At 46.8% G+C, this 17,487-nt stretch overlaps 1 protein-coding gene across 12 annotated transcripts in view; it reads left to right on the forward strand.

Annotated features, from left to right (window-relative positions):
* The window catches only part of LOC136612724 (uncharacterized), a 91,291-nt gene extending 75,653 nt beyond the window's left edge, over positions 1–15,638 (forward strand). For all 12 annotated transcript variants that reach the window (XM_066593330.1, XM_066593326.1, XM_066593327.1 and 9 more), the window contains 3 exons: positions 5,286–5,416; positions 13,239–13,334; positions 13,468–15,638. In XM_066593330.1, coding sequence (XP_066449427.1) covers positions 5,286–5,416; positions 13,239–13,334; positions 13,468–13,689 — 449 coding nt within the window. In that variant the 3' untranslated portion in view covers positions 13,690–15,638. The remainder of the gene's footprint in view (positions 1–5,285; positions 5,417–13,238; positions 13,335–13,467) is intronic.
* Positions 15,639–17,487: the final 1,849 nt, after the last annotated feature.

Below are 17,487 nucleotides of genomic sequence, written 5' to 3' on the forward strand. Positions count from 1 at the left end.
GTCTACAGTCGAGATTACATCCAGCCGGAGAATATCCCCTCTTATGAACGACAGTGTTTGAACTAATTGCCAGCATGGCTCTGACCCTTGCTGAGATCTGTGGTACCCTCCATGTAGAAGGGGTACTCGCACAGGAAGTCTCTGGACTCATCGCCCCTCAGGTCTGTTACAGACGGGGTTGAGCCTTGCCTAACGGCTAGCTCACTGAGGGGTGCCGCCTCCGGTTCTCTGCAGGCAGCCTTGGCACAGTGTCCGTGTCCAGGATGACAGGCGAGAGACACGTGCCATGTGCACTCTCTATGCTGTAACGAGATTGCATTCAGCCGTGTTCTAACTGTTATCAGCAGTACTCCGGGCTTGCTGACATCTGTGGTATTTTCCAAATGGAAGGAGTACTGTGCAGAAAAAGTCCACGGACACATTGCTCCTCTTCTCCGCTCCAGAACGGAGGAGCCTTTACTAATGGCTAGCTTCCCTATGGTGGCTTGTCTGCAGTGTCCTTGTGGGCAATTTTAGTGCTTTCCCCGCTTACAGGATGAGACGTCGACTGGGGCCGCCATGAGCCGCATACTATGTGCGCTCGCACCACTATACGGGATTGACATCCAGTCAGTCAAAGAATATCTCGTCTTGTTCTATTTAAGTATAGTGGTAGGCCGAGGGGTTAGCCCTCTGACAGGGTGATTTGGAGGCAATTGATCCATCTACTAGCTCCCCTCCAATCAGCTCTGACATGCTGATCCACTATGGGTCCGGTCGTTCTCCTGGTGGCCTCGGAGCCAAACCAACATCCAGTGCTTTCTAGGAGGCCTGTGCTGCTATCTCAGTCAGTCTTGTCCATATGGACGTGGGTCACTCATGTCGTCGGTGATGCATGAGTGGTCCCGTTTAGGTGGAGTCCACCACTGACGCTACATTTGGCAGCAAAATGGGCCTCGCATTCTTCCCTATTAGGGATGTTAGGACTGCTGCCGTTAGGAGTACTCTGTAGTCAGAGCGGTCTACGACTTCACTCTTACAGTGTTTCTTCACATGGCCTTCCTACGCAGGTAAGAGCTCCATCTGGAAGACAAAGCATTTAATCAGATGGAGTTAGTAGCATGCTTTAAAAGTCCAGCGCCATTTCCTTCTGCAAGGTTGTTTGCAGTAGACCGTGAAATGGTATACACTAATACTGATTTCAATTCTTAGCACTCGCCCTCCCGACTCTGGAGGCTTCCACAAAGGGACCAACGTGACACATGTCTGGGGGTAATTTGGCAGTTATGCCACGTTTTATGATGCCTGGTTGGAGTCATGCAGTGGCAGTGACATTTTGGTAGGAAGCCATCCTGGCTTGACAGACGCTTTTTTCCTAGGCCTAGACTTCTTCAGGGTCCGTGGGCTTCATGCAGAAGGTGAAGTCTGTGGCCATTGTTATAGACTAAGAAGGCTGATACTAATGGTATTTTGCAGCCATGTGTCTCCATCTCCCACTCCCTCTGGTAGCGGTAGCTCCCATGCATTCACTTGGGGTGCTTCCTACTAACCCTTCAACAGCAGTGCTGTTATTACGGCAACCTGCCTAGCTGGGTGTTTACAGTCTGGACTCCAGCGGACCCTGGCATTCAACTAGATCGCTTGTTAGAGGGCCCCCAACTCTTTAAGTTTGATCCCCCTTTCTGATGGTGCTGATGTCACGTCCAGTCTACTCGTCTCTCTTCTAAGTGGGAGGCGCTATCAGTCAAAAGTTTCTTTGTCATCAAGAGGGTTGTTATCACCCTGTTGCATGTTGCCTCACTGCATGTGGTATCTTGGCCCGCAATCATGAAGACTAGTCCCATGGGACAAGCTGGTCACAAATGGGCTCAGTCGTAATTCACAAATCACCCTGGCTCTCTGCTGGTGCTCCCGACAACACAAGTGGATCCTTGGGTTTCCGAGGTGGCTTCCTCGCACTGGCGCTACTTCGCGGCAGTGCAGGGTTACCGTGCACAGACATTATATATTCAGGCTGTATTACGGTACATATTTCTCGGACAGCCGGTGCCTCGATGTGATCTTTTTTTCCGGTGGGGGGGATGGGACCGTTTCTCAAGCCCCTTTATGCTCCATCTCTAAGCATGCTGGATGCCTTGGCACCCAGTACCCCTTGGGTACTGCTATGGAATGTCCCAAGGTCAAAGCTGTGTCCCCCAAATGAAACAGACAAGAAAACTCAATTTTTGTAAGAACTTACCGTAAAATCTTTTCTCGTCATGTTTATTGGGGGACACAGCACCCACCCGATAAGAGTTCTTTTTTGGTCTTCAAATCATTCTTTTGCTGCCTTCCCCTGGTCAGGGTGACACTTTTTTTGTTTGTTTATGGTCGCACTAGCGCTAACTCAGGCGGGTCCTTCTTGAGGGGTCTTTCTTCCTGGATCCTACATGGTTCCATTTATTCTGCTGCACAGTTTCTATTGACTTTATTATGTTGGTTTCGCCTCCTGCTTTTATACAAACTGATTTAGCTCAGTGTCTGCAGAAGGGGTAGAGTTGGTAGGGAGGGATGAACTCTATCTTTGCTTAGTGTCCACCTCGTGGCAGCAGCTACAGTGGGGAAAAAAAGTATTTAGTCAGATACCAATTGTACAAGTTCTCCCACTTTAAAAGATAAGAGAGACGCGTAATTGACATCGTAGGTGGACCTCAACTATGAGAGACAACATGAGAAAACACATCCAGAAAATCACATTGTCTGATTTTTTTAACGAATTTATTTGCAAATTATGGTGGAAAATAGGTATTTGGTCACTTACAAATTAGCAAGATTTCTGGGTCTCAAAGACCTGTAACCTCTTCTTTAAGAGGCTCCTCTGTCCTCCACTTATTACCTGTAGTAATGGCACCTATTTAAGCTTGTCATCAGTATAAAAGACACCTGTCCACAACCTCAAGCAGTCTCACTCCAAACTCCACTATGGTGAAGACCAAAGAGCTGTCGAAGGACACCAGAAACAAAATTGTAGCCTTGCACCAGACTGAGAATACTGAATCTGCAATAGGCAAGCAGCTTGGTATGAAGAAATCAGCTGTGGGTGCAATAATTAGAAAATGGAAGAGATACAGGACCACTGATAATCTCCCTCAATCTGGGGCTCCACACAAGATCTCACCCCGTGGGGTCAAAATGATCACAAGAATGGTGAGCAAAGATCCCAGAACCACACGGGGGAAACATAGTGAATGAACTGCAGAGAGCTGGGACCGACGTAACAAAGGCTACCATCAGTAACGCACTACGCCGCCAGGGACTCAGATCCTGCAGTGCCAGACGTGTCCCCCTGCTTAAGCCAGTACATGTCCGGGGCCGACTGAAGTTTGCTAGAGAGCATTTGGATGATCCAGAAGAGTATTGGGAGAATGTCATATGGTCAGATAAAACCAAAATAGAACTGTTTGGCAGAAACACAACTCATTGTGTTTGGAGGAGAAAGAATGCTGAGTTGCATCCAAAGAACACCTCACCTACTGTAAAGCATGGGGGTGGCAACATCATGCTTTGGGGCTGTTTCTCTGCAAAGGGACCAGGACAACTGATCCGTATACATGAAAGAATGAATGGGGCCACGTATCGTGAGATTTTGAGTGCAAACTTCCTTCTATCAGCAAGGGCACTGAAAATGAAACATGGCTGGGTCTTTCAGCATGACAATGATCCCAAGCACACCGCCAGGGCAATGAAGGAGTTGATTCCTAAGAAGCATTTCAAGGTCCTGGAGTGACCTAGACAGTCTCCAGATCTCAAACCTATAGAAAACTTTTAGAGGGAGTTGAAAGTCTGTGTTGCCCAGCGACAGCCCCAAAACATTACTGCTCTTGAGAAGATCTGCATGGAGGAATGGGCCAACATACCAGCAACAGTGTGTGCCAACCTTGTGAGGACTTACAGAAAACGTTTGACCTCTGTCATTGCCAATAAAGGATATATAACAAAGCATTGAGATGAACTTTTGTTATTGACCAAATACTTCTTTTCCACCATAATTTGCAAATAAATTCGTTAAAAATCAGACAATGTGATTTTCTGGATGAGTTTTCTCATGTTGTCTCTCATAGTTGAGGTCTACCTATGATGTCAATTACAGGCCTCTCTCATCTTTTTAAGTGGGAGAACTTGTACATTTGGTATTTGACTAAATACTTTTTTCCCCACTGTATGTTGTGGGTTTTTTTTCTTTTCCTTTACACTAGTGTGCCCCGAGCCTTAGAGACATGCCTTCCATTTACACTTCTGGTTTCTCATTGCGATTGGAGTTGAAAGTGTAATAGAAGGCTTCGCTACCATTGATTTCAATGAGAGCAAAGCCCTCTATTTTATTTCCTGCTCTGACCCCGATGTGAAACTTTGGCTTAGCTGCACTGACAGCAGGCCAGAGCATAAGCTGATTGACGGGGAACCCAAGCAGCAGACGCATACTGATCAACCATTGATAACCTATACTGATGCTAGGTCATCAATAGTAAATGCCCAGAAAACCCCTTTTAGCATAGGTAGTAGGTTTCGCTGCAGATCCGCACCAAAATTTGCTACATATTTAGCAATGCAGATTTTGGTGGAGATCCATTTGGTTTGGATTTTGACATTGTTTATGCCATCAATTGAAAAGGTGAAGTCTGCTGCTGATCTGTGACAAAATCCGCACCAATACTGTAGATTTTCCACTATAGAAGATCCTCACCAATTCCGCTACCAGTGAACTTGCCCATAAAGGGGTTATCCTGGACTTTTGGGATCCTTTTTCTATGGATGATCTATTCTGAGTATACGTCATCAATAGATGATCCCCACTAATGAGCTGATTCCTAGCACCGCTGTCAGTACGGACATCACAGGAAATTGATTGCATTGTTCGTATCGTAGTGGGCAAGTTAGGTAGTACCAACACAGGTCTCATTGAATTCATCTATTCACTCCATTATATCACTGTAAACCATATTTTTATCAAATTTTTGTGGTTTTACTGCCTTAACAGTAAGATTGTTCTTGTGACACATAGCTACCAATCAGAAAGCATACAAGAGAAATCAGAATGATTATGTTGTAACTGAAGAACCTTCAAACCTTGGGACAAAACCGCAAGGAGTGAATGAGATCATGTAGAAATCCAGCAGGGTTGGATTTCTGCCAACTTGTGGGTTACAACATGATCACATTGACTATAATGACATTGCGATCTGACATCTGTGAAGGCCTAGTCTTATGCCCTGCAGACCCTTCTTCTCTGTCTACAGTGTTATTTATTGTATTTCCATCCCTTTCAGGAATAGGGACTCAACATTTCTTACATCGTGTCCAAGTCGTACACTGCCAGGCATGTGATGTCCTCATCCCAGATGTCCGAGCTCATTACGCATCGCACGTACAATTTAAAGGCCATCGAAAGAAGCGCAAGGTACAAACCAGCTAGATCCATAATGACCGTACCGTGAAGTGATCATTATAGTGCTTATCCTATATCAGTGATGGTGAACCTTTTAGGGAACTAGTGCCTAAACTGCAATCCAAAACCCACTTATTTACTGCAAAGTGCCAACACGTCAGGGCGCGGGGCTTATCACAACGTATGATTTTACCCCCATTGTTCTAAAAATGACCAGGCCGCTTCAAAATAGACAGTGTGCAGATTTTGACTGCTTTTTGGATGCGCAAATGCTGCAGAATGTCCTTAGCGGAAATTTCGGTGGAAAATTCTGCAGCACTTCCACATTTAAAAAGCAGTCAAAATGTGCAGCCCCCAGCAGTAGTGACAGCAACAGCCCCCAGCGGCCCCCTGCAGTAGTGACAGCAACAGCCCCCAGCGGCCCCCAGCAGTAGTAGTGACAGCGACAGCCCACAGCGGCCCCCAGCAGTAGCAGTGACAGCGACAGCCCACAGCGGCCCCCAGCAGCAGTAGTGACGGCGACAGCCCACAGCGGCCCCCAGCAGCAGTAGTGACGGCGACAGCCCACAGCGACCCCCAGCAGTAGTAGTGACGGCGACAGCCCACAGCGACCCTCAGCAGCAGTAGTGACGGCGACAGCCCACAGCGGCCCCCAGCAGTAGTAGTGACGGCGACAGCCCACAGCGGCCCCCAGCAGTAGTAGTGACGGCGACAGCCCACAGCGGCCCCCAGCAGTAGTGACAGCGACAGCCCACAGCGGCCCCCAGCAGTAGTGACAGCGACAGCCCACAGCGGCCCCCAGCAGTAGTGACAGCGACAGCCCACCAGCGGGCCCCAGCAGTAGTGACAGCGACAGCCCACCAGCGGGCCCCAGCAGTAGTGACAGCGACAGCCCACCAGCGGGCCCCAGCAGTAGTGACAGCGACAGCCCACCAGCGGGCCCCAGCAGTAGTGACAGCGACAGCCCACCAGCGGGCCCCAGCAGTAGTGACAGCGACAGCCCACCAGCGGGCCCCAGCAGTAGTGACAGCGACAGCCCACCAGCGGGCCCCAGCAGTAGTGACAGCGACAGCCCACAGCGGCCCACAGCAGTAGTGACAGCGACAGCCCACAGCGGCCCACAGCAGTAGTGACAGCGACAGCCCACCAGCGGGCCCCAGCAGTAGTGACAGCGACAGCCCACCAGCGGGCCCCAGCAGTAGTGACAGCGACAGCCCACCAGCGGGCCCCAGCAGTAGTGACAGCGACAGCCAACCAGCGGGCCCCAGCAGTAGTGACAGCGACAGCCAACCAGCGGGCCCCAGCAGTAGTAGTAACAGCGACAGCCCACAGCGGCCCACAGCAGTAGTAGTGACAGCGACAGCCCACAGCGGCCCACAGCAGTAGTAGTGACAGCGACAGCCCACAGCGGCCCACAGCAGTAGTAGTGACAGCGACAGCCCACAGCGGCCCACAGCAGTAGTGACAGCGACAGCCCACAGCGGCCCCCAGCAGTAGTGACAGCCCACAGCGGCCCCCAGCAGTAGTGACAGCCCACAGCGGCCCCCAGCAGTAGTGACAGCCCACAGCGGCCCCCAGCAGTAGTGACAGCCCACAGCGGCCCCCCAGCAGTATGACAGCCCACAGCGGCCCCCCAGCAGTATGACAGCCCACAGCGGCCCCCCAGCAGTATGACAGCCCACAGCGGCCCCCCAGCAGTAGTGACAGCCCACAGCGGCCCCCCAGCAGTAGTGACAGCCCACAGCGGCTGCCCAGCAGAAGTGACAGCCCCCAGCAGCCCACAGCAGTAGTGACAGCTGCAGCCCCCAGCGGCCCCCAGCAGTAGTGACAGCCCCCAGCGGCCCCCAGCAGTAGTGACAGCCCCCAGCGGCCCCCAGCAGTAGTGACAGCCCCCAGCGGCCCCCAGCAGTAGTGACAGCCCCCAGCAGTAGTGACAGCGACAGCCCACAGCGGCCCCCAGCAGTAGTGACAGCGACAGCCCACAGCGGCCCCCAGCAGTAGTAGTGACAGCGACAGCCCACAGCGGCCCCCAGCAGTAGTAGTGACAGCGACAGCCCACAGCGGCCCCCAGCAGTAGTAGTGACAGCGACAGCCCACAGCGGCCCCCAGCAGTAGTAGTGACAGCGACAGCCCACAGCGGCCCCCCAGCAGTAGTAGTGACAGCCCACAGCGGCCCCCCAGCAGTAGTAGTGACAGCGACAGCCCACAGCGGCCCCCCAGCAGTAGTAGTGACAGCGACAGCCCACAGCGGCCCCCAGCAGTAGTAGTGACAGCGACAGCCCACAGCGGTCCCCAGCAATAGTGACACCCCCCCCTCAGTGGCCCCCAGTAATAGTGAGACCAGCCCCGCCGCTGTCCTGTATGCCGGAGCCGCTGGGCAGGCTCTGCGATACCTGTTCCTCCGCTCCTAGCCTCCCCGGCCAGCGCTCCCAGCCACGGGCCATCTGCTCGCAGTCCTTCGCCCCCAGCCGATCAGAAACTGGGGGCGTGAATCAGTCAGGTGACAGGTGTATTATGTCACGACCCCTTACTTCCGGTGGCGACACAATACACCATTGCCCTCCGAGGTGACATCGGGGGGTGGATCCCGGCTGCACACTGATGTCACAGTGTGCGCCGGGATCGGCACTGCTAGCAGCTGAGTGAATGCTGGCAGGGAAGCTGTGGCCCCTGTCGGCATTCACAAGCAGTGAGCGGCCGATGGCGGCACGTGCCAGTAGGGAGGGCTCAGTGTGCCATAGGTTCGCCACCACTGTCCTATATGGTGCACACCATTAAAGAAAAACTATGAGAGCTGGTTTTGATCAATCCTGCTTCCCAAAAACTGCTCCATAGATGGGAAAATAAAAATCTACAGGTCTCTGAATATAGCAATGAAAATTATTTTTCTATGAAAAATGCTTTTTTTGTGTGTAAAAGTAATAAAAACAAACCATTAACTGGTAATTGCTGTAATTGTACTGTGCTGTCAGTTATACAGCATGGTGAATATTATGCGTATAAAAAAAAAGGGGAAGGTAAGTATTAGAGGTGTGGCTCCTTTTTGTTCACCTCCGCTGCCAGGACAGTTTTTTAATTTATTTATTTTTTTGCTCAGATGACAGACGGGAACTGAAGAAACTTTTGATTGCCACTATTTATCCCTTTTACATACCATGGTCAGTGCAACTGTGGCATGTAAAAGGCTGAGAGAGGGAGGGCGTGCACTCTGTCAGCCATCAGACCCCCGCGATGTGATTGCGGGTTCCAAATGTGTTGCTATGGCACCCGGAGGCTTGGATATATCCTTCGGATCTGCTAGCTGCGGTAATATTACTGAGGGGCTAATATTAATTTTATTACCTTGGCTACGGTGGGGTTAATATTACTGTGGTTACTGTGGGGTTAATATTATTGAGGGGGTTAATATTACTGTGGCTACTGGGCGGTTAATATTACTGTGGGGTTTATATTACTGAGGCTACTTTGGGGTTAATATTACTGAGGCTACTTTGGGGTTAATATTACTGAGGCTACTTTGGGGTTAATATTACTGAGGCTACTTTGGGGTTAATATTACTGAGGCTACTGGTCACTATTACTGAGGGGGTTAATATTACGGAGGCTACTGTGGGGTTAATGTTACTTGGGCTACTGTGGGGTTAGTGGTACTTGGGCTACTGTGGGGTTAATGTTACTTGGGCTACTGTGGGGTTAATGTTACTGGGGCTACTGTAGGGTTAATGTTACTGGGGCTACTGTGGGGTTAATGTTACTGGGGCTACTGTGGGGTTAATGTTACTGGGGCTATAGTGGGGTTCATGTTACTGGGGCTACTGTGGGGTTCATGTTACTGGGGCTACTGTGGGGTTCATGTTACTGGGGCTACTGTGGGGTTCATGTTACTGGGGCTACTGTGGGGTTCATGTTACTGGGGCTACTGTGGGGTTCATGTTACTGGGGCTACTGTGGGGTTCATGTTACTGGGGCTACTGTGGGGTTCATGTTACTGGGGCTACTGTGGGGTTAACGTTACTGGGGCTACTGTGGGGTCACTATTACTGAGGGGGTTAGAATTTATTTCTTTATTAATACCAAAGATTAAAAAAGCAGGCCACCAATGATCCTCCCTAGGTGAAGGGGATAGGACCCAACACATTCACACACTTAGAACTCAGACAAAAGCAAAAGAGAGCCTAGTACCACTTGGCGCAAGATGGCCACTCAGGTGGGATGGCTAATACAGATATTTATGCGATTATCACAATGCAGTAGTAATCAAATCTGATAACTATGCATATCAGGACATATAGGTTAATAGGTTAAGAAAAAGAGATATCCACTCTAGGCTAACTTTAATTTTTTTTTGTATACTCGATATGTATACAATGTTATTAGGGTTTGGTTTGACGCGTTTCCCTACGATATCAAGTAATTCATCAGGAATCACCCTATCCTTAAAGAAAGAAGAATACCAATAAAATAAACCCCTATTGTACTTCTATTGCCCTATGTAATAGGCATAACTAATCTTATGTCTGATCAGTTCTTGAGGTAAAACAGCTGGAAGTCCTAGTAGAGTATAAGTAAGAGAGGCGGGCTACAAATCTCCACCAATCGTTAATGGTCCTGAATAATATAGGTATAGTTAGCCCAATCTCAAGTACAGTCAAATTAGGAACAGAGGAGAATACTATAGCATGATAATATAACAAAGCTTTCTCTCCTCCCCCCTCCCTCCCATCTAAATAGGCTAGCTCTTAATTATATTGTTGCGTCTCTCCAAGACCTGGTGCTACTAGGACCCCTCCTCCTTGGCTCGCTGAAAATATACACTACCGTTCAAAAGTTTGGGGTCACCCAAACAATTTTGTGTTTTCCATGAAAAGTCACACTTATTCACCACCATGCGTTGTGAAATGAATGATTTGTATTTGAAATAACATTGTTTTTACATCAAACTTTGCTTTCGTCAAAGAATCCTCCTTTTGCAGCAATTACAGCATTGCACACCTTTGACATTCTAGCTGTTAATTTGTTGAGGTAAGCTTGTGAAATTGCACCCCACGCTTCTAGAAGCATCTCCCACAAGTTGGATTGGTTGGATGGGCACTTCTGGCGTACCATACGGTCAAGCTGCTCCCACAACAGCTCAATGGGGTTCAGATCTGGTGACTGCGCTGGCCACTCCATTACCGATAGAATACCAGCTGCCTCCTTCTGCTGTAAATAGTTCTTGCACAATTTGGAGGTGTGTTTAGGGTCATTGTCCTGTTGTAGGATGAAATTGGTTCCAATCAAGCGCTGTCCACTGGGTATGGCATGGTGTTGCAAAATGGAGTGATAGCCTTCCTTATTCAGAATCCCTTTTACCCTGTACAAATCTCCCACCTTACCAGCACCAAAGCAACCCCAGACCATCACAATACCTCCACCATGCTTAACAGATGGCGTCAGGCATTCTTCCAGCATCTTTTCATTTGTTCTGCGTCTCACAAACGTTCTTCTTTGTGATCCAAACACCTCAAACTTGGATTCATCCGTCCACAACACTTTTTTCCAGTCTTCCTCTGTCCAATGTCTGTGTTCTTTTGCCCATCTTAATCTTTTTCTTTTATTGGACAGTCTCAGATATGGCTTTTTCTTTGCCACTCTGCCCTGAAGCCCAAAATCCCACAGCCGCCTCTTCACTGTAGATGTTGACACTGGTGTTTTGCGGGTACTATTTAATGAAGATGCCAGTTGGGTACCTGTGAGGCGTCTGTTTCTCAAACTAGAGACTCTAATGTGCTTATCTTCTTGCTTAGTTGTGCAACGCGGCCTCCCACTTCTTTTTCTACTCTGTTAGAGCCTGTTTGTGCTGTCCTCTGAAGGGAGTAGTACACACCGTTGTAGGAAATCTTCAATTTCTTAGCAATTTCTCGCATGGAATAGCCTTCATTTCTAAGAACAAGAATAGACTGTCGAGTTTCAGATGAAAGTTCTCTTTTTCTGGCCATTTTGAGCGTTTAATTGACCCCACAAATGTGATGCTCCAGAAACTCAATCTGCTCACAGGAAGGTCAGTTTTGTAGCTTCTGTAACGAGCTAGACTGTTTTCAGATGTGTGAACATGATTGCACAAGGGTTTTCTAATCATCAATTAGCCTTCTGAGCCAATGAGCAAACACATTGTACCATTAGAACACTGGAGTGATAGTTGCTGGAAATGGGCCTCTATACACCTTTGTAGATATTGCACAAAAAAACAGACTAGTCATTTACCACATTAGCAATGTATAGAGTGCATTTGTTTAAAGTTAGGACTAGTTTAAAGTTATCTTCATTGAAAAGTACAGTGCTTTTCCTTCAAAAATAAGGACATTTCAATGTGATCCCAAACTTTTGAACGGTAGTGTAAATGATAAAGAAAATAAAGAAAAATCAAATATAGCCTGCAGCCTACCATCCAGGCTACAGGCTATATTTGATTTTTCTTTTTAGGGGGTAATATTACTGGGGCTACTGTGGGGTTAATATTACTGGGGCTACTGTGGGGGTAATATTACTGAGGGGGTTAATATTACCAGGGCTACTGTGTGGTTAATATTACTGAGGGGGTCAATATTATTGGGACTTATGTGGGGTTAATATTACTGAGGGTGTCAATATTACTGGTGCTACTGTGGGGTTAATATTACTGTGGGGCTAATATTACTGGGGCTACTGTGAGGGTAATATTACTGAGGGGGTTAATATTACTGGGGCTACTGAGGGGGTTATTATTACTATGGTGTTAATATTACTGGAGCTACTGTGGGGATAATATTACTGAGATTAATGTGAGTTAATATTACTGGAGCTACTGTGAGATTAATATTGCTGAGGGGGTCAATATTATTGGGGCTTATGTGGGGTTAATATTACTGAGGGGGTCAATATTACTGGTGCTACTGTGGGGTTATTACTGCGGGATTTCATTCCGTAACATGTTGATTATAAATTGTAATTTATATCAGTTGCCTATCAAGTGCTCCACCGTTCCTCCCTGGTTTTTTTTTTGTTTTGTTTTTATTATTATTATAATGACAGAGGTAAAAATCATATATTGATAAGCCACGCCCCTAAACCATCCCCTGACCACACTCTTTGTCCCACTTTGGGGCTCCACGAGAAAGTTTGGCTCCAAAAAAGGGCTCCATGGCTGAAAAAAGCTTGGGAACGACTGCTCTAAAAAATATGAAATAAAAAGCATTCAAAATGTTATATGTTCTGAAAAATAAGGTAAATCCAAAAAACAAACCCCATAGCGCTCCGTCGATATAAAAATGCTATGGCTCTGGGAATGCGGAAACACAAAAGCAAATTTTAAAAGAAGTATTTTTTGCGTACAAAAATAACAAAACCTAAAAAAGTTTATAACATTGGTATCGCGGGAATCAAGCTGACCCAGAGAGTAGTGTAATCACATTATTTGTTTTGCACAGTAAAAGCCATAAAAATGAAATTCAAAGAACAAATGACGCCCCCCCCCCCAATAATTAATAAACGTTATACATTACATTATATGTACCCAAAAATGATGTCATTAGAAAATGCTTGTCCTGCAAAAAACAAGTGACAATGAAAAAAACTGAAAAATTAGTTGTTCACTGCAGTGCAAACAGACTCCGTCTAAAAGGGGTTAACCTCTTGGAGTGTTGTGTAGAGCTTTTGTGTTTCTCTTTGTTGCCCCTAGTTGGCGATATTGTTCGGGGAGTTTTGCTCAGGGAATGGCGTAGAATCCTGGTTCCAGCATCGGACTGTGATTGATCATTTCTGCAAGACTTTCTTACCTATTTCCTAAATGTTCTACCTTTTTATGTATCCTTTCCAGGCAATGGCCAAGGACATAAAGCTCAACAGCGTTGCGGTAGCAAAACGACTTTTCCAAAATTACGAAGTTTGTCAATTGCTAAAAGCATACGAACTGGTAAGTGACGGCCGAGTCCAGCTGTTGGATGTGGACGTGCGGAGTGGTTGTTGGAAAGATATATAAGAATGTTACTAGCTGCAGGTTTCAAGGAGTACTAGGAACATAACTGGAAGCTTACTTCTCTTTCCAGGGAAACGATCCCTTTCAGCACTTACCAGTCTGTGAATCACAGGTTAGCAGCACAGGTGAAGTCCAAGCTGATGACGTTGATATAGATGATGAAGACTCCATTGCTGACAGTGATGATTCAGAGGTTCCTGCTCATGAGACTCAAGGCTCCCATAATAAGAAGTTTCCTCCTGTTGAACCAGATGATCGTACCCGCCACCTCATCGACGACTGTAATTATTGATGGGGCAGTTCAAGAGGAGGAAGAAGAGGAGGAGGAGGGTATGGCCGCTGAAGCTCCATAATGACATTTGTCTCTTAGTGTACGGCCACATGGGGCTTGTATTCCGTACTGCAGTTTCTGTTATGAATTTTACTACAATTCTGCAGCAAAATGGACAGAGATTCCGAAATAAAGGATTTCACACTATACATTTGCAAAAGGTGAAATCCAATGTGAAAATCCGCAGCATATGCCATAAATGACTGATAGATGTGTTTCCCACCTCTGGGACCTGCACCTACTGTATTCAGTTAAGTCGCCTACCATTGACTCAGTCCCAGCTAATCTCCTCTTGCCTGTGGTGGCTGGGATTATTGAAACACCCAAACTTGGCTGTACAATGCTGGTTCCGTATCCCTATAGTGGTTTAATAGCTGAGCTCACTGTGCTACTCTGTTTCTCTAAGTCCTGTTTCTGTGAGTTGGGAGTTATGGAAACTGTGTAGCTTGCTGTGCTGCTTCCCCAATTCACCTCTATGGCAGTTTCGAAAATACTGTAGAACAGTGAATTCGGCTGTTTTCGTAATCCCAACCACTGGTGGCCATGGCTTACAGGCAGGTATTCCCATTTCAGCCAAAATTGACTGAAATGAGAATTCCACGTGGATTCCTTACACAGTGTGTGAATGAGATTTTGTAAAATTTCATCCACTTTGCTGCTGATTTTCCGCCCTCTATTCCACCTTCATCTGAAACAAGGAATGTCCCTTATATAACCAATGTATAGGTATGAACTCCTCAGTCATTGCTCCGACAAGTTAGCTGCCTACTACCAGAGAGTACAACCACTTCATACCCTTGGTACCAGGGTGACTTAAATAGGTTCCCTTTCTGAAGACAATCCCAAATAGAAGCTGGGCCGGTGTTCCTGTGATGGCTATGTCCGGATTGCGTTTCCTGTGCAGTGGCTACTAGGGAAAAGTAGCATTACATGCCAGCTAAACAGATCAATAGCCAAGCCTACAATGCATGAGCATGCCGGGTGGGCCAGAATTGGTGCTGCTCTTACATACCTTAGCAGTTGTCTAATGGTACATGGACGTGGGGACCTGAGCTTCAACCTCCCTCCATAGAAACGGTTTATTCTTGTGAAACAACCTCTTTGATGAGCTATCCTCATAGTCAATGATTATCAATTATGTTTATGGTCGGCCTTCTTTTTAGATCTTCCTCCTGTTGGTTCATACCGTCTATCTACCTTGTTGTCAAAATATAATGAAGCTGTAGAGTTTCTGTGGAGTATCATATAAGGAGCCGGTATCCAGATGAGACAATGCCTAGTGTTAAACATGGAGACATGTCATAAATTTTGTCAGTCACCCCTTTAAGGACCAAAATATATACATAAAAAAGAAAATGACCCAAAGCCTACGCCAAACAAAGCCATCGCCGTGTGCCCCCTGTAATCCAAAACTATGCCCCCTGTATATCAAAACTTCCAAAGCAAAATAAGGAACCCATTCCCATACTTTATTTTAGCCCAAATATGCTAATTTAAAAAAACATTTTCTTAGCTTTTTGCCCCAATTAAATTAAAGAACATGAAAAAAGTCAGTGAAAGAAATATCCCTTTATGTCACTGGGAAAAAACGCAGCAAAAATAATTTTCGTAGCTGAAGGAAAAAAAAATAGGGCAGTAAAATCCCTAAAAGTTCCTTCAGAACAGCCTGGTCCTTAAGGGGTAAAGGTTACGATCCCATTTAGGTCTATGCCACGGCTATCAAGATTAACTTGGAGATATCCGAGTGTAGAGGGCGTAAAACTGTCCTGGTAAATGACACATCAGCTAAAAAGGAATAAGAATGAAGACATCACTGTTGTTTGTATGAACGTAGTGTCATTTGCTTCATTTTGAATTATATTTCTTGTAAGTCTGAACTGTGAAGTAAAAATCCTAAGTTGTTTGGTGAAGTTTTTGGTTTATTTTATACGCCGGTTTTACAGCCTGAGGGGGTGAAGAAGCATGGCACAGAGATTCCCGGTGGTGCTTTTTGTACTCTCCTGTCATGCGCTGCCTCCTCATGTCCTCCCCAGGAAGAACACCACGCACACAGGCCGCCACCAATTCCAAGGGGGTCCCGTGTCCCCCCCCCCCCCCCCCGTCCTTCTCACATTGTGGTTACTGCACGCCGTGGAGTGAGGAGAAAGAGACTGAATGGAGCGCAGGTCCTGAAAGTGTGTTTGCGCTCCACTCATTTTCAATGGAACTATGGAGATAGTTAAGCAGCAAGCGCTCTGGTATTTTTCAGCCCCTTTGAAATGAACTCCATTCACTGTGATGTTACTGCAGGGGAGAATCATCCCCATACTGATAGGTAGAGGGGGACATGGAAGGCTCTTTTTCAGGATTGGTGGGGGCCTCCGCAGCGAGACCTCCACTGATGAGCAAGCTTTCCCCTATCCTATGGGAATAACTTGTAATTCTGGTACAACCATTTTAAGTTTAAAGGGAGACTGACTTTTTCCCCACAATAAGGGCAGACGTGAAGAAATCTCTGTCTTGGATACACTGAAATTTGGAACTTTTTGGAAGAAATTGAGCATTACATGCATTTGAACTTTCTGAATACCTCAAGGAATTGTTTTTATTTTAAACATCTTTTGGGTTTTCTTTTTTTAATGTATTTTGTATCTTTTTAAGGTCTCTGGCACACCAGTGTTTTTTAGAATTTGCTTTGTTGCAGCATTTTTTTTGCAGATGTTGGCACACGGACCAAATGCCAACCAAATACGGAGCCGCATGGAGCTGCACGAGGATGAAAAAACATTTTTTTTCAGACCTAAGGCCTCATGTCCACGGGGCAAATCAGGCCCGCTCCGGATTCTCCATGGAGAATCTGCAGCGGGTCCCTCCTGCCCCGCGGACATGAGGGCTGAAAATAAGAATAAATGAGAATAAACTCACCTTCCATCCGCTCCGTTTCTTCTCTTCGCCGCGGCGTCATCTTCTCTGCGTCGCGGCCGGATCTTCTTTCTTCGGCTCGGCGGATGTGCATGATGACGTCGGTGACGTGCCCCGCGCATGCGCCGGACCGAAGCAAAATGATCCGGCCGCGACTGAGAGAAGATGGCGCCGCGGAGAAGAGAAGAACCGGAGCGTGTGAGTAAAATCAGATTTTAGGTCTCCCGCGGATCCGGACGGCTTCCATAGGCTTCAATAGAAGCCCGCGGGAGCCGTCCCCGCGGGAGACCCGCATGAAAATGGAGCATGGTCCAGATTTTTTCATGCTCCATTTTTTTTTAAATCACTTTTATTGACGATCCGCGGGTATTTATCTACCCGCGGGTGGTCAATGCATCCCTATGGGATGCGGATCCGCGTGCGGGAGAAGAGTTAAAATCCGCTGCAGATTTTAATTCTTATTTTGCCCGTGGACATGAGCCCTAACACAGAGGTTTATTTATTTTTTTAATCAATCTTTATTGAAAATTTTTTAAATATCAGTGCAAATACAGGGTTACAGGACATTAAGCTAAAAATAAGTGCATAGTGCTAAAGTTGCCCCTTGGGGTAATAAACTGATACAGATTAGACATCAGAAATCCGCTAATACTTCAGGATATGGTCTGAGAAGGCCAAACAATGCAGGCAATTCTGACTACTCAGATGTATACAAAATAATTACTCAACATAGAAGAAAAGTCAAGGACTAAAATGGAAAAAATAAAACTGTAGTAAAAAAAGAGAATAAAAACTGAAGAAAATCAAAGAAAATAAGAAGAGGGAGACTTCCGGAAGGGGAAAGAAGACAGAGGATAG

The sequence above is a fragment of the Eleutherodactylus coqui genome, chromosome 2 (assembly GCF_035609145.1).
Source record: "Eleutherodactylus coqui strain aEleCoq1 chromosome 2, aEleCoq1.hap1, whole genome shotgun sequence".
NCBI classification, from domain to species: Eukaryota; Metazoa; Chordata; class Amphibia; order Anura; family Eleutherodactylidae; genus Eleutherodactylus; species Eleutherodactylus coqui.